Raw genomic sequence first — 18,112 nt, forward strand, 5'->3', positions numbered from 1 at the left:
CGCAAATAACTTCTCTAAGCAGTGACAATCATTGCTGCACTTTTTGCACAGCATTAATGCCATTCTTGTTGCCAGCATTCCAAACAAAGACACGGAAAGGATGCTGTGTGTACAGTGCCCTGGCATTTGTGTTTCTTGGACTTGTGTGCAAAAGTAAAAAAATATTACACTGTGAATTTATACCACACTCTCAACTCATGTCAGAGATTGGTGCTGCTATGCCAAAGAAAGCCAGCTTTCAATCTTTTCTTTCTTGTGTTCATTAATTATAAAACTTACAGAGAAATCACCTTGGTTGCTTAAAGCATTGCTTACAACAGATGTTCCCTGAAACCTAATTTTTTCCACTATTCTTCAGTGGTAATAAAAGCCCCATAACTGGGCAAAATCAGGAAGTCTATGTCCATCCTTACACATCAACGATGTCCTGGACCTTAGTGGTGTCTGCTGCTATTTGTACACTGTTTTCTTTATATTTCCTGCCTGCTCATTACATAAGATAGGAGGCAAAGAGTAAAAAAATGAAACGCATGTCACGTGTGACATGCAGTCTGTTTTATTTGCAGCCTAGTTAAAACTTGCAATGTTTTTCACACTGTCCAGAACCACCGGAGAGCCCGAGCAATGTAGTGATCACTGAACGAGGCAGCCGCCATGTCCAGATAAAATGGTCTCTGTCTAGCAAGTCCGTTACCCGCTACCTCGTGCGCTATTGGAAAAAGTCTGGTGAGTACTGTGCTTTTCCCACGAGATATGTCGCACCGCTGTGTACGCGTCAAAAGTGCCGCCCTGAACGGTAGACGGTTCTCACTGCTGATAAAGTGCTATCAGAGGACGCTTTGGGAGCTCCACTTGTGAGATAGATAAGATTTGTTCCCTTTCATCTTACCGGGCCAATATTACTCTTTTGTGCTCGCCGCTTATATCTGACTTATTTAAAGACATTGCGGAGCTCAACTTGGCGAACTAATTAACGCACACTGGCAATCAGTGTTTGGACATGTGTGAACTGTTTGTCATTGGTATTTCCAACAACAATGGCACTTAATATTTTCCACTGATTTGTGCAAACAGATGGAGCATTTCATGTGACAAAAGTGAATCACTGTCGCATTGCACTGATAAAATTAGCAGCCACTAGTACTACATGTCCAAATGATGCATGAGCATAAAATAAGGTGAAAGCAAAGCCTAACCACTACAAAAAGCGGCATCACTTGCAGTATAATAAATGCAAGAACTGTGCCACTGCGGAAAAATCCCATCAATTTTAATTTTTGAGGCTCTGTTTATTTTGCTTTTTTGGTCGCTTATCTGTTCTGAGTGGTTTCTGTGCAGAACCCTAGGGACAATGGTGAGCAGAAAAAAACATTAAACTGCTGGTGCCCTGTTAATGTGACAACACGTAATGTGGCAACAAACAGTCAAAAACAATTGTGTTCATAAAACCCACTTGCAGTGCAAATGTTGAAGATCTGAACAAAACCATGCTCTTCTGGCTCATTATTGCTATACTCCTTATTTAAAAACAGCAATCACTTTACAGTGTTCCCACAATTAAGTCGATGGTAAACGTTTAAAAATAAACAATATTCTGTATGCTTCCATTTTGCTTCCATCCTAACCATTATTGCTACATTGTAAGAACTAGTCTCCACCGTTCCCTCAGTTTAGTGCAATCTACACAGCCCTCTCAACTGAGCTAATTGCCACCAAATGCGAAAATTTACTCTGGAACGGTTCAGTAAAAATTTTACCTTGTAACCCTGCCATCTATAGGAACTCATGGATATAATGTAAAAGTCATACAATTCTCCTTTTTTTAGGTTATGGTTTAGGAGTTGTGATTATGAAAAAGTTGTAATTCCGATTTGTTTTGTAGGAAGCTCGGAGCAGAGTTAGCACAGCACAAAGTGCAGAAGTGCTTAGCCGCGGTCATCTCATCTACTTCAATATTCCAATGGCTGTTACTTCACTTTTCATACAACAGGAAAGGGAAGTGTTCTGCAAGAGCGAGAAGTTGACGGGCTTCGCCCAGGGCTCACTGTCAACCAGCTTCACCCTGGAACTGAATATACAGCTGTGGTGCTTGCTGAGAATTCGGTCGGCTTTGGGGAGCCTTCAGATCCAGTTCATTTCACGACAGCTTCTGAAGGTATTGTGCACCTCGAAACCTTATCTAACAGTTCTGCCTTACAGGATACATGATTCAAACATTCCACAGTTGTTCGAAGTCATCAGGAAGAACTGAACCAATATCGTGAAAGTATACGTCAACGTGCTTAAAGATTTTTTACACGGCACAATATCAATAAAAATTTAGTAAAGGCTTCATAACTTGAGGTATAAAACTGTGTGGCATCGCTGCTGAAAATGCGAACTTCGGCAGCAGATATTCAGGCGTCTTGATGCACACTGGCATAGGTCATATCACATCTGAGTTGGTCTCTTCTACATTGGGCTGTGTTTATTTTTGGCTTTAAATGGCTTTAAATACATTAAAGTTATTTATGGTTTCCACTCAGTTTTTTGCAAATGCTTCAAAAGGGTATGGTTGTCGAAGTGTCCTTTTATTACCAGTACTGACGAGATTTCACTTCCAAATGTTTCAGAACTTTCTTTTTGGCTTAATTTCAACTCATTCAAGTCAGCTTTCATTTATCGTAAGACTATTTAGCTTAGCAATTTATACCATTATTTGAAGGCTACAAAAACACCAGACTGAAATTTGCGAACCCAGATTCATAATTTGTTTGCACTTAATTTGTTGCTTTTTCTGCATCTTTACCACACACTCAGAAATACCGCTCAGTACTGTTCTTTGAAAGCACACCCCACTGGTTGCAAAAATAAACTGGCAAATGTGGTTCCTCTTTAGAAAGAACATTGAGGGTAGTTTTGGTGTCGAGTGATGCATGTTTAAAAGCCGTGGCATACAATACGACATGCCAGCCAGTGCTGCAGTGAGTAAAGTGATTTTATCTTTGCTTTATCGTATTTGCTTGGCAACTTTTCGGTGGCAAAGTTGTGCGCAATCTGTTTATGCTGAATGGATGGAACTCGGAATGCTTATTTTCATGTCATAACTTTCAAGGCGTTCCAGGAAAATTCCAAATGATGTGACTGAAATTATGTTCTCTTTTTCTTTTATGTTCTGGAAAAATTGAGGGTCGAAGAAACTTGATTGCTGTGCTCAACTGACACAAATTTTTGCTTTTTCAGAACCTGGCGCTCCTCCCATGAATGTGAAATGCGAAGCCATTGACACCAAGACTATCAAGGTTATGTGGGAGGTAAGAATTCATCGTTTGCCCTGGTTTTGCTCAGTGTTTTTTAAGTGGTATCGTGCAAACCAGCTTGTGCTGCCAGAAAGAACAACTTGTTATAGGAAACTGCTTGTACATGTAGTGCCCAATTAGGCTGTTGCTGTTGATAACTATGCCCCACTCGCCGCAAGCCAGCTCTGCTGTAAACTGTATCCTTACCACAGGCAAGGAACACGCTTTTGATAACTTGCTTGTTGCCTTAAAGATAGAGAACCTACATATTGTTTGATATCACGAACTTGTTGCTGAAGGGACCACATGCTCAGACAGCAAGATCAGAACCCTGTTTTGCTGGCTTCAAGAAAATTCAGCAATGAATTGTGTGCTTATACTCACCCAATGGTTGCTGAGGAAGCAACGAGTTCCTTCTGGTAGCCATCTCATTAGCCTATGACAGGTCCAGTTTTAGCTCCACAGCTGTGAGAAAATTTTGCTAACCATATGCAACTCATTGCTGCTTGTAGGTGCAGAACATGGCACCAACTTTCCTGTTGATAACTGCATTGTATACTTGTAAGAAGTTGCTAATGCAGGCAGCATTTTTTTAGTATGACAATTTTATCTCAAGAAATATTGGCTCTAAGCTGTATACAGGATGAGTAATTGCACGGCAGGACACTAAGTATTCTGGCTAGTAGCTCTGGGAGATTGGACTCCAGACAAATTAGCTATAAACTGCACACTTACAAATGGTTCCCACTGAGGCTGACAGAAGCTGTTGTGCTGGTGACTGGCTTAGTGCCCTCAATACAAGTTAGCTATAACTTCATGATTGTGGGAAATTGTTCCCAAGCAGGACCAAAGGTATTCCTGGTGGTAGGTGCTTCATTCATCCCAAGTAAACCAAACCTAGCCTACACACTTGTAATAAGTTTGCTCAACAGTGCGATTCATTCTAGGCTTTTGACCTAAAAATGAAACAAGTGGTTGTAAGCAGGTTACAAAGTGGTTCTTCTGGTAATCCTGGTTTATTGGGCTACTGCAAGTTGTCTATAAACACTATGCTTGCAGAAAGTATTAAATGGGAAGCACTTTAGAGGCCCGGCTTGCCGTCGTAGCTTTCTTGGATCACGGTGTCGCGCACCGAAACAGAGGTTTCGAAAAGAAAACCACTTCCGCTGGTTGGGATCGGCCCTCAGTTCCTCACGTTACAGAGCTAATGTATATCCCATTGCGCTCAAGGGGCATGCATTACTTATATGCAAAGTGTTGAGAACGATCTTTGTGCTGCACCATTGCCATGGAGACTGCTTTGCTAGGTCGCAAATAAGTTCACAATAATATACAGAAATTGTCATTAAATTATGCATTCTTTACCTCAAATTAATCGAAACTCAATCTAGTTTCAGGGGTTGTTGCACCCTCTCTTGACTACTTTCAGTATCAACGCCAGGCTGATAGTGAAACTAGTCAAGAAAGGGTGCCACAGTCCCTTTTAGTGGGAGATTAGGTGCAGTGCTGCCTGTATTAGGCAGTGTTGTACAAGTGGCATTATGAAATGTATGACAATTGCGAAATACAACATAAACACATGGTACTCGCAAGAATAACACAAGGGAAACGCTGGCGAATAACTGCTCCACACTTCCGACAGCTTTCATGTTGAGTGGTACTGCTTTAATTTTTTGTTAACCAGGACACACATTGTACTTGCTGGTGACTGGCTAATTCACCTACAGAAAAATCAATTCCATGCTATACTTCCAAAACTGATGCTCGGCTAGGAAAGTTTTTCCTGTTACCTATAAAATAATACATTAAACACAACTTAAGCAGCATGCACGCTACTCTTGATGCTCTTTGTGCCTCAGTGGCCTTAGGAGAAACCCTGTCTAAACTTTTAACTAGTGGTTGCTAAGCAGGACAAGCTATTACTATTGGTAATGCCGGCTTGTCGTCCTCAAGACGAATAACATAGACTGTATGCTTGCAACAAGTTGCTAAGTAGAATTAGGGCTGCTGCTGTTCGTGATCAGTCACTGACCTCAAAAGAAATTGGATATATATCATAAGGATGACAGAGTCAATTACTCTTTGTTACTCTGGATCAATGGACCTAAGTTATTCCAGCAACGACAGTTCATTCCTGCTGATGACATAATCTGTAAACTAAACTATGGATGTTCAGTCAGCCATTCCTACAAGCCATTTCTGGTTACAATAGCTGATTTTTTTTCAAGGAAAATATCTAAACGAGTGGCTGCTATGTGAAGCGACGTATTGCTGGTCGTTTTGTGACCTGTTTACCTCAGAACAAATTAGTTATAAATGTTACACCAGTGAGACATGGCTGCTAAGCAGAATGATGCATGCTACCTTGCTCATAGCTGGCATGTTGGCCTTATCAGCTATGAATTCCACCCTTGTGAGAAATCTTGCATAGCAGTACACAAGCGTAATCCTAATAAAAATTACTTCAGTGGCCCCTTCACCAGCCACCTCTGAACTGCATGCTTGCAACAAGTTGCTATATAAGAGAAGCTTTGCTTGTTGGGAACTGTCTAAGCTGCCTCAAGGTAAAAACATCCATTGGCTGCTAAGCATGAAATTAGCTAAACCTGCTGATATCCTTTGTTCATAGGACTCGAGAAATCAGCTTAAAATATACTTCTAATGGCTGCTGAGGATAAAATCAAGCTATTTATATTAATATGTCTGGCTCAGTGAGCAGTAGACAGTTCATCTTTAAACTATGCTGATGACGACTGCTGCTAAGCAGATACAAACTCTTTGCTATGACTCATTAGGCTGTGAAAAATCAGCTATAGGCTGCACACTTCTACGAGCCACTTCTACTGGTGACAACGAACAAGAAAAATAAACTAAAAAGTATATTTTGAGGAATAGTAGCTAAGCAGAAACACAAGGTTCGGCAGTTTGTAAATTTGCCTTATTGTCATCTCGGCTCCTAACTACAGGCTTGCCATGGCTTATTTTATAAGAGGACAGACTATTGCTGCTGGTGGCGCTGGATTAATTTGCTTCATGAGAAACGAGCTGTAAATTATACTGTCTAGCTGGACACAGGCTATAACTCACTCAATAGGCAAGCGTGCAATTAAAATCCAGTTTCTGTGTAGCAATTCAGGCTATTTCATCAGAGAGTGACATGAAATTGACTGATCAGAGAGAAGTGCATACTTCTTCACCAGGGGATAAAATAACATTTTGGGCACGAACAATTTAAAATCTCAACTATCGCAGCCAAATGAAGGCATATTTAGAGAACCTAAAATAACTATACTGATTTTTGCAGGCGCCACCCGCAGACAAGCTGAATGGCGAGCTCCGCGGCTTTGCAGTCGGTTACAGGTTGGAGGGGACACCCTTCAGCCATGAGACAGTGAACCGCAACACAAAGCAGAAACTGTTCACTGGGCTCCAGGCTGCCTCCGTGTACACTTTCTCTGTGAAAGCCTTCAATGACGTCGACCACGGACCAGCTTCTGAGGAAGTCAGCTGCACTACGCTGAATGGAGGTATGTCTGTCTGTAGTTGCCCTCATGTGTGTGATGTTTCTGTTCATGGCTAGCGCAGACTTTTGTGCTTTTATTTCATAATTTTGACCACAATCAACCAGCCTACTGGAAATATATGGGGGTAGACAATGACTGAAGCAGACTTAACCAAATGATGACAAAAGCGTTTCAGGGCAGCTATATTAATGATCGAGTAAGTGATCCTGAAGAAAACTTTTTACATTCTCTCTCCTTCCATGTAGAGCACGTTTTAAAGATGACTGCACAAAAAAATGGTTTTTCAAGTTTCTGAGGGAAACATTTTTTTGTGTTGCGTACACACCTTTACTTATGGGCATGCTAGCACACATTTGTACACTTATGTGGTCATACATTAAACAGGCCAACACTTGACTCGTCATATCGGGTAAGCATGTAAATCAACATAAGAAACTACACTTTTTCTGCCTTACGCCTCCGAAAAAGGCATGAAGGGGTGTCATTAAAGTGTCGAGAGGTCATTGGTTTCATTTTCTTGTAGTGCCAACAATATTTACATGTCTTCTGGGTCTGAGAAAGTGGTGGTAATGCACAGAGGTCCTTGTGGTCTGTGGTGTCAGGAGGGTGCACAACTGGTATTGCTTTATTAAATACAAAATTGAAGGAATTTTTATACACCACATTGCCATCAAAATACTTTTAATGCTCGCATGCTGACTTGGAGGTATGTATGTAGTTGCCCTCATGTGTGCGATGTCTCTGTTCATGGCTAGTGCAGACTTTTGTACTTTAATTTCATAAATCATTTCATGAATTTCATTAATTTCATAAACTACAATCAACCAGCCTACTAGAAATTTACGGGGGTACACAATGACTGAAGCAAACTTTAACCAAATGAAGACAAAAATGTTTCAGGGCAGCTATATTGATGATCGAGTAAGTGATCCTGAAGAAAACTTTTTACATTCTCTTCCTTGTAGCAATCGCCTTGCATAAAAACTCGTGCTAAAATGTTAGATTTTTTTAATGGCCTCACCGACTCTGGCGAACATTATCGTCCGGATGTAAAAATGACAGGAGCAGAGATGTGCAAGGTGACAGAAGTCTGTACTCGTTCTCACCTATCATTACTTTTCTTGTTGACTGAGTATGTGGAGAAGTTGAGACTGTTGTGTGTATGAGTGTACAAATGCCTGTTATTGCACACCCTTAATTAAGGGTATGTGTGTGTAACACCTCAAAATTTTACTCTGAACACCCTGCAACACCTTTTTCTCTCCAAACACCATGAAAAGGTGTCACCATAGGATTGGATTTTTACACCCTCAGAGGTCAATGAGGGTGCGCAAAAGTTGGGGGTGCACGGTGCTCACGACAAAATTTTAGGGTGTTACACAAAACACCATAATTATGTGATCATGGTAACACACCTTTGTACACCAATGTACTCACACTTTTAACGCACATAGCACAGTTTCAACTCTTTTACAAATCAAGAAAGCAGGAAAATCAATGCAGGGAGGCGAAAGCAAGTATCTACGAACTTTACCTTACACATGCCTCTGCTCTCCTTGCTTTTAGAAACAGCACAAAATTATTTTCCTGGGTAGGCTCATTGAAGTGACCAAATATTTCAGTGGTAATTTTGATACTCGGCATATAGACGTCAGCATGTCAAGACAGCATGCACACTTCAAAAAAACTTCATAGTAGCATTGCAGAGTTTGCAAATTGGTACAGTTTTCTTTAAGAAGTCATGATTTTAGTTTGAACTACTAAACATCAATTACACACTCTTCTAATGCCCTACAAAACAGGTACCCTGTGTGCTACTACCATTTTGTACACCCGAAGGTGTAAACAGGTGTTGCCACTACATAAACATGGGTCTAATCACTGCTCAACACCATATTAACACCCATTTTACACCTTTTTACAAGATTGGGGTGTAAAAAAGTTTACTGTGTGTGACCCCCATTTGCTGTCCAAGTACCTGTAAAGGTGCTTGCCATGGAATAAGATATTTACACCTCCTATGCTCATAGTTTGTAAAAAGGTTAGGCGTCGGCCAGATGTTTTTGCCTGTGATGGTATTGTGTTCTATTTGAGGCCGCCATTCATTCTAAAAAACAAGCAAATATATTGGGGATCTTTTGAGGTGCATTCGAAGTGCTGAAAATGCAGTTACCATTTTATGTAATTGATGCTGACATCAGACAAAACTTACTTCCTGATGTGACAGAAATTGAATTTTCCAGTAGGCATATTTTCCAGTAAGTCTCTTTGAACACAATTATTAGGTATTTCAAATTATGTCAGGGCCTCTGGAGACACGACAGCTCCCTTGCACAGCATGGCCACAGTGAGAGTGGCCGTAGAGGTACCTAATGCACTTTTTCGAAGTTACATGCCAGTGTAAAGTTCTGAACACACCTGGTTCTTTATACTCTGACTAGCATAGGATGGATGGAGACAAAACAAGTCGGTCTTGTCACAGCCATAATTTACAGCTGGTGTTGCATTCCTTCTGCATGGTCTCGTGCCGGAATAAATCAGTCACTGCCATCATCATTGCGGTTGAGTATCACGTTTTGCCTCCTGATAAGAGACATGCAGTTCTTTCTGCTCCCCACTTCAGTGCAGGTCAAAACGTTCCGGATCCTCTTGAAAGACAGCAATAGATAATAGACAGATAGCCATGCCATTCTACACAAAGGGTAGAATGGCATGGCATTTCCCCTTTTGTGCACATGGATTATGATTTGCCTCTGCAAGGAGAACAATGGCATCTCACCCACCATTATAAGGAGAAAAATTATGGTATCTCCTCTCCTGCCAAGGCATGGAGTCGTGTGGCATGTGCGCCTAGCATTCTTCAGGGCCAGACTGAAGACGGTGTGTATGTTTGGGCATGTGCAACTACGTCCATCACATGTCCTCATATACCTTTTGACTATTTCCTTCTAAAGGGTACTTATCATTAGAACCTTTTGCACTTGCTCTGTCATTTTGGGGTTTGGAACACTGTGTGACACCAAGTTTGTTTGGCCCCCCAGACCCGCCGCCTGTGCCGAGCCTCCGAGTAACCGGCATCACCTCGTCATCTGTCAGCCTTAACTGGAACACACCCCAGAGCCAAATGTCACCTGTCATCCGTAAGTTGAAAGCATGCCAGCAAGGCCTAAATGGCTGAAACATGCTTTTTTGCATCTCGGACCTCTCCTGTAATTTGTTTCACATGTGGATTCAGTGATTTGCTTGGATTTTTAAAGTCCTTCCTGCACACCAACATAACAACGGGGCAGTATTGTGCCAACTGTGTTACAACGTCATGTAAAATGCCGGGCTCCTGTGTCAGCCAGAACATTTAGTTGCTGTGCCGAAGTCGTTTTAGCAATGCATCACCTAGCACTTCACAGTATGCATGCAGTGTTTCACTTTTAAATGCAGAGCATTTCAGCAACTCATGATGTCACCCGCGTTAACGTCCGTCGTGGTCCGCACCGTCGTTGTCTGCACCCCTCCCCCTACACTATATAAAAAAAATACTATCCGGCGCCTAGTTTCGATCCCTCGACCCTGCGGGCGGAACGCAATGTACATGGTGCTCTACCCACTGCGCCACAAAGTCGACACAGAATGGGAGGCTACGAGCGCGCCTTATATCCTTGACGCATTCAAACTACGTCAAGAAGCTGCTGATACAACGCATTCCCTACCACCAACTCCCCAAACACTAAACGTTAACGCAATACACCCACCCCCTATGCGACGCATTTACTCGAGTTCCCCTCGCGGGGAGATGGGCCCAATTTTTTAAATGCAGAGCATTTCAGTAACTCACGATGTCACCCGCGTTGTCCCGTCGGAGTCCGAGTTGCGCTGTCCGCACCCCTCCCCCTACACTATATAAAGGGAAATACTATCCGGTGCCAGGTTTCGATCCCTCGACCCTGCGGGCGGAACACAATGTACATGGTACTCTACCCACTGCGCCACAGAGCCGACACAAAATGGGACGCTACGGACGCGTCTTATAACGTTGACTCATTCAAATTACTGCTGACGAGTGCTCTCTCGTCAGCAGTTGCCACAAGTGCAACAACATTAACGTAACGCAAACTACTTAACGTCGTGCGCCCCCGGAAATGCTCTGCATTTGATCGTGCCCCTCGCGAGGGGGATGCTTATACAGGAACTCCTACTTCTAGCGGACTCCTGGCGCCCTCTTTCTGCCATTGTAGAGACTATGAGGCGGTCTTCGAAGGGCGCCAAATTTGAATTCTACAAAATTTTTCGAGACACAAACGTGTCGTGGCTTAGTTTCAACTGAGCAAACGAATTGGGACGACCCGTCGGCTGCTGGCCGGCTAAACCTTGGGCCGACTAATTCTGTCGGAGGGTTGGCGAGTCGTACAGTAGCGCAGTCAAGCCAAGCCAAGCCATCTCATTTTTCCTCATTATCTGCACTAGCCTATCAATATGCAATCAAATGCAAAAGTGAGGATTGTTCCTAACAAGTCCGTCAGACTCAATAAGTTGCAGTTGAAAGAATCCTTCAAAATCACATCTATTGTGGTCGTGTAACATGAGATCAACCCTCGCCACTTTATTTGTTGTGTAAGCAAATGACGCAAATAGCAACATGTGAAAAAACAGCAAAGTCGAGCATGCAGCAAGTGTGAACTAGCAAGTGAACATGACAACCACTTGTCATGAGATCAAATCATGAGAAAGTTGGTTTCTTAACGAATTTTATGCGTGCACTAGCATTCAGAAGGCATTTTGCGACTGTAGCAATTATCAGGCGCTGTGCACTATATGACATAAGACATACACTTTGTTGGTTTCAAAATGCTCTGATAGATCAATATATGAGCAGCAAATTAATACCGTTTGCCTCACGTAGCACCGAACGAATGTATAGGTTCTGGTTTGCGGGTTTTCCAATATATATTACAGATATAAAAAACCCTCTAAGTTGCTGGGCCAGTACTCCCTGAATGAGCGCCTTGCCGTTGAAATGTAGTACAATATTTAGTTGAATCATTTGAGTGGTTGTGAAGACAATGAATTTTTCTGTGTGGTTTATTATTTATGACTCTTTTGCGATCACCTCCACATTTCGTATTTTGATTTCATTATGCCGTGTTATTGTTACATGCCCTGAAAACAAGTAAACAATGTTGGGGCAAGCCGATAGAATGAACGATGCAGCCCTTACCGTGTCACACACTGATGTGACCATTTGCTAGTGGAAGTTGAAACAGTCACTGCTACATATATTGCTTAAGCCTTACTGCTGCCGCAGCAGTGCATAATTGTTAGTATTCGGCCTGTGCACATTGGTGTTAAGATGAATGACACACCACAGTTTGGCATTCACATCTTTGTATTTATCTGTGCAGGCATTAGCATTTAGCAGTGAACTTATTTTGACAAAAAATTGAGGCTTGAGTGTACCTCCAATTGCCCGAACAAAAAAACAAGGAAGGCAAGTTAATCTAAGCCGGCAGTGGGAACCTATACTTGGTTACAACTTAAGGGTGGCAACAAAAGTTGCCGCTGTGCCTCATAACCGCAGCCAGATGTTACTTCATGCGTAGGGGTGAGACAGCTGTGCATATTGCGCCTTTTTGATACAATTCCATTTTCCTGCCCCAAGCAGCTCCAAAAGCATGAAAGTTGCGAAAGTTGCGCCAAACTGCTCCAGAAGAGCCTGAAAGGCACGCATTTTAATGCTCATGTCAGTTTCGGCGGTAACGAGCGCCTCCCACATCCTAGTCACTGCTTTTATCATCGGTCAATCGCAAACACAGAAATTGCACAAATAGAAATACTGAAACAAAGCAAATGATAGCTTCTAAAACGCGATTGGCTTCCCCTCCGGGTTCGCTGAAACTGCCTTCACGGTTTGGGCATCGCTGTGGCAACAAACATGGCCGCCGCCTGATCCGTCTGCTACTACTTACTTCAGGTGCTCAGTGCTCACTGCCGATATTTTCCCTGTTTTATTTTACGCTATCAGCTAGGTTCCAGTCTATCCATTCTCTGTTGTGGCTCTGAACGGTTACGTTAATGCGGGGATAAGGTTTGAGATTGGTGCCAGATTACGGGAAGTTGCACGGCTCCGAAAAAAGTTCATTGAAATGTGGGGCCTATGGCTTCGGCGTGGTTTGTCCTTGAATGCGAAACGTGGTGTGTGCATCTATAATCAGGGTTCGTGACGTGAACTTTTTGGCTGGTGTCGGTGTTATAAAACGCTGAGTTTTTGCTGTGTTTCGAAACGCGGTCGCGAGCCTTGGGGATGGAACGGTCGACACGGAAAGTTGCGGGCTGTACTGCAGCGCCGCGACCTGTTCAGGCAGCTGCAGGACTGCATGGTTGCCATAGCACCCGACTAATTACACTTGATGTATGCGCAGTGAAATTTAATTCCAAAATCTAGGTGGCTAAACAGTAATGTTACTCAAATGACCATGGGGTGAACGTGCGCCCTGGGGACTGAAACGTGTAGGTTGGTTGGGCTATGCGACCGTTAGCTCGAAGTTGCTCAACTGTTGCTATGACTACACTCGTTCGTACGACGCAGCCTGGGATTACAAAAATAACAATTTTACCATTAAAGTGGTACAAAACGCCACAATTGCAGAACCCTTAAATCTGATAATTTTAATGGCAGTTTTGTTGGCAGTGTTGCATACAGCTGCAACATGATATCACCGGTTAGTAAAAAGTTAGTGCAGTTAGTCCTTAGTGATACCCTTAAAAAACCCTTTCACGTAAGGCTGTTTCAGTGTTCTGTGTATTCAAAACTGATTGAAAAGTTTACTTGACTTGACCCTTTAAACTGCTGAAATTATAATTTTTTAAGCTGACAAGACGACGTATTAAATGTCGTTAACTGCTCCAAATCAAGATTCTTCTGCTCCAAAATCAAAATTCTGTTGCTCCAAAAACTGCTCCAAAATCTGTTCGGGCTGTCTCACCCCTGCATGCGGCGCAAGTAGTGCGTTACTGGGAATATTTTGAACATGGCACGACTGCTTCACTGATTTTGTGGATTTAATGTGCTTATAAACTATTGCAGTGACGACAAATAGACTATGTGAGGAAATGCAGGCAATATCACTCATTCATAGCAATCCCTTTTCAAAATGTACGTGCCCGTTAACATCTGGGTCCATCGCTTTCACGGAGTGATACTGTATATGAGCTATTGCCGTTTTTAACGTCTTCCCGAGTATAGCTCCAGTCTGTTGGAATGTGTGCATGTGCTTGATTCGGCTATTCACGGATATCTTCGCAAGAAGGCCAGGTGGGTGATGCCAAGACAGACGACATGAAATAGTTTCCAAAATGAACATACATGAGGGTGCCAGGGAATTCTCTGCAGCAAACTGCTGATTGCACTGCTTTTGCACATGATCGGTCATATCAGGCAGAAATTTCATTTCCCTGTTGCCTTCAGAATATCTTGTCCAGTATGGCACGGATGAAGAAGACAAAGCGGACCTGCACATTCCGGCGAACAAGGACACTGTCACGCTGAGGGACCTGCGCAGTGGAACTCGCTACAACTTCCGGATGGCGGCCTACAACATGTACGGCCGAGGAGACTTCTCGCACAACCTGCCGGCCGTCACTCACTTGTCCGGTGAGAGCAACAAAGATAACATGTATCAACATGAAATGTTGTGGGGGCCTCCGCAATCCTGATTAGCCAAGTTCGGTGTGCTAACCTGTGGTTGTTTTTAAGTTGCGTATCAGCATAATTTGAAACTGGCACACCAGCAATGGTGAATTTGTAGAGCCAGTGCTCACACTATGCCATAAACACTTGCCACTTCCATTTCTATGCTTCTAACTGCATGCGGCTCTTCCACGCAGCTACCACCTCTGCTAATCTCTTCCTCTTTGCATCAATTAGGAAGCGAGAGAGGGTTCTTTAACAGAACAGCAAAAGTCAGCTTCGCACAATGCACGGCTGGCTACTTCAGATTGTTGGCGGAATATATGATAGGAAGGAATTGGAACGCAAAGTAAACAGGAATGCACAATGACACTTACACCCCACAAAGATTGGCTGACGATTATTTACTCCCTACTGCAAAATTTGACTGCAGTAAGAACTGCAGTCATCTCAGTGACAGTGCATAGCTGCTGCACCTCAGGAAGTGATCACGTGATCAGCAAACACACAACAGCATGCGCTACTCAGGCATTATATCAAAGCGCGTCGCAACCGTGAGCATGTCCCATGCAGCCCTGGCATACCGCCCTCTCCCTGAAACTTTCGTCATACTTTCCTCCTCCACTTTCCTGCTCACATCTCATCTGTCTTCAACGTCCGCTTCATTCGCAACAAGGCCAGTGGCGACACGAGACCACAAAAGTGGGACCATAAAAGCTGCTCTCTAAAACTGATAGAGAAGAAGGCAGTCGCAAACTTACGCCTTGTCTTGAGGCCTTTATGAAGCCCAAGAGATTGCATGTGCAGCATCATGCTCTCATTGGTGTTCTATGGGGCCAAAAAGTATTTTATGCAGAAATTACATCTCACAGAAGCTTAAGTTGTAGCTAAATTGTCAAAACTGTGTTTCTGGCTATACAACCACTGACTCTGTGCCAGCTGCTAATGCCATCGGTCTTCAAAGGAGTTGCTGAGCTCCATAATGCAGATGTAAGTTTTTCAGGCCCAGTGCTTTTTATGTAGGCATCACAAATTCCTATACAAGGAAATAGCACTGAAACCTGTGCTCAAGTGTGGCAGAAAGGTAGTATAGCATAAAAAAGAGCCCGGGTTCTAACCAAAGGACTGAGAGATGGAAAAGGAAGCCGGTAATTCACCACATTGCCACCAGGCTTGCCGACACTGGCATATATGTTAGTCCACGAATCAAGAAATCGCCTCAAAGGGACATTTCTTAGGCCATTTCTTTGCAGATGCTGCAGAAAAACATTGTTTTTGGTACACATGCTGCTTTCATGGGCTCATGCCACTTTGTTCCCTCAGCCTATTAGCTGATGCCTGTTGTAGCTTTTCTAAAGCTATGTGGTTTGTGGAAGGAAGTGCATGCATGTTAGTCGCAATATTTTTACATGTTCTTTCTGTTTCAGTTGTTCTCAGCAGATCACAGACAATGCTGGACTTTGTTATCCTAGCTTTGTCATCTAAGGGCTTGTCGTTTTATTTTTCTGTCACATCAGATGGACGCCCACTTCAAGTGACACAAGAAAGCGAGGTTCCCTTCTACTACCGTACCTACTTCGTGGTGCCCGTGGCGGCTTCGTTCACAGTCATCATCACTGCCGTGGTCATCGCCTGGGCCTGCCTCAAGCGAGCGACCATCATTCAGAAAAGTAAGTTGCCATCTTTGTATCAGGTCTATATAGTGAGATGTGTTCAGAACATTTCTCAAGACATAAACATGCAGCACATATTATGTCATATGCGGACATCAGGTGAAAGCTAGCTGGAAGCGCGAGTGTGGCGTTTTCGTGCTAGAGGACCCTGAAGACACAAGCTCAACATAATCTAGAGTGATATACTATACTGTAGAAGGAAAAAGAACATGTTCCACTGTCAAGGGTTTCTCCTACACCGTGTCTAAGCACAAGGTGCATAAATCAATGCTGATGAGCTAAACTATACATTGCACTTTATCCCTAAAGCATAGCTAGGGGTACAAGTTCTAGCAAACCGAGATTTTTCTCCTCAGGTGCCATGAAAATGCTCCCAATATTGAGCCTACAGAGCTTGATGCATCATGGGAACTTTGTGTAATCATAAAGTGACACTATCGTCCCCCGTCTTAGTATAACGCCATAGCCACAGAACCACTGCGGTGAGCTGACTACAATCAAAACAGCCTTTATTTTCTTTTTGACAAGTATTGCTTGAAGATATTAATTACAGAAGTTAGTGAACCTTCATCAAAGAGGCCTATTACGACGTTGTTGCTCCATTTTATCGTAGCTAGCGAATTCATAATCATTGAAAAATAGACGCATGTAATTTTAGCACTTTTTCATTTTGTGCATCTGTAGTGATCGCACCAGTTTGCATGATCGCACCGGTTTTCATCTTTGAGGACTAGGATGCCATACATGAGTTGGAATATTGAAACTGAGAAGACAATGCTTGGACAACAGTTCAAGCTCCTGGATCATCAGCTACATCAGGACAAGGGAAGGGAGGGAGATTTAGCTATTACCATAGTTCTTCATGTCTGATGTCGCAGCCACTGTGATGCCATAGATGAAGCTTGCAAAACTTTACTGTTTTGTTATAAACAATTATTTCTATCTAACTTTTTTCAAAGATGCACCTTGTTATTCTTGCATGGAAACCAATCGTAGCTTGTAGGCCTCGTCCTGTGCGTGGCATTAGCATAGCACATAGGCCATTTTGTTGCTTACCGAATAGCACTCGCACATGCAGAATGAATTGGGATGACTGGCCCACTGTTTAACTGCCAGGTAGGCCTTTGCTTTTGGTTGTTGTGACAAATCAAGTTTTTTTGTTTGTCAGCTTTGGCGCCGTATTGCCACTTTTCATTTTCCTACTTGTTTACTAAGAAAAGCTATTCTGTCTACATGAAAGAAACTTGCAATTTGTACTTCTCATCTGAGCCTTTAGCACAACAGCCCTTAAAAGAAATCTGTAAATTGGGACTCTTCTCAGAATGGGTGCGTTTTTATGGTTAATCATTTAAGGGGTGGAAAAATATTTTGCTTGACTCGACCAATACTGCCGGTACGACTACGGCTTGGCTGCTTCAACTATCAACTACAGCCCTCCACCTAAGTACTGAAAAGTATCTTTGTGCAGACCATCTGTACTTAACAAGGCACAAATTTAGACTGCATATGTTTTCTTACGTGTTTTCTGGTCAATTTAGAAAACAGGTGTAAAGAAAAGGCACATTGAAAACTGTTTCAGTATTACATACATCAATGTGCACAGTCTCCCTATGCAAATACTTAAGTTTCAGCTGAGGGTAATTTGCACTTCCCATGCTGGTATACCAGAGCAGTAAAAGAACTGGAGGTGCCTCGAGCACTTCTACACACATGCAGTTGTGTCGTCACTGCCTTGACGGGCATGGCAAGCAGAATTTAATGCGGCTCATGCCTTTCAATAACGTTCACCACATCTGTGACACTGGAACAATTCTGCCGCCTTTCCAGTAATTCCAGGCTACCACGTGAGGAACTCTTCCTGTGTAGTACAGCATTTCTGAGCAATGAATGACAAATTGCTACTTTTACACCGTCCATCAAGATGAAAGCACAAACCGACATGCCCCAAGTTGTAAATTG

General features: G+C 42.9%; 1 protein-coding gene across 22 annotated transcripts in view; it reads left to right on the forward strand.

The window, feature by feature from the left end:
- The window catches only part of LOC144158759 (cell adhesion molecule Dscam1-like), a 207,011-nt gene that overhangs the window by 177,239 nt on the left and 11,660 nt on the right, over positions 1-18,112 (forward strand). For all 22 annotated transcript variants that reach the window (XM_077689859.1, XM_077689858.1, XM_077689857.1 and 19 more), the window contains 7 exons: positions 604-726; positions 1,991-2,155; positions 3,223-3,293; positions 6,583-6,805; positions 9,844-9,942; positions 14,259-14,444; positions 15,998-16,150. In XM_077689859.1, the coding sequence (XP_077545985.1) occupies positions 604-726; positions 1,991-2,155; positions 3,223-3,293; positions 6,583-6,805; positions 9,844-9,942; positions 14,259-14,444; positions 15,998-16,150 (1,020 nt within the window). The remainder of the gene's footprint in view (positions 1-603; positions 727-1,990; positions 2,156-3,222; positions 3,294-6,582; positions 6,806-9,843; positions 9,943-14,258; positions 14,445-15,997; positions 16,151-18,112) is intronic.

Source organism: Haemaphysalis longicornis, unplaced genomic scaffold, assembly GCF_048455015.1.
Source record: "Haemaphysalis longicornis isolate Haplotype H1 unplaced genomic scaffold, Haemaphysalis longicornis Haplotype H1 scaffold_10, whole genome shotgun sequence".
NCBI classification, from domain to species: Eukaryota; Metazoa; Arthropoda; class Arachnida; order Ixodida; family Ixodidae; genus Haemaphysalis; species Haemaphysalis longicornis.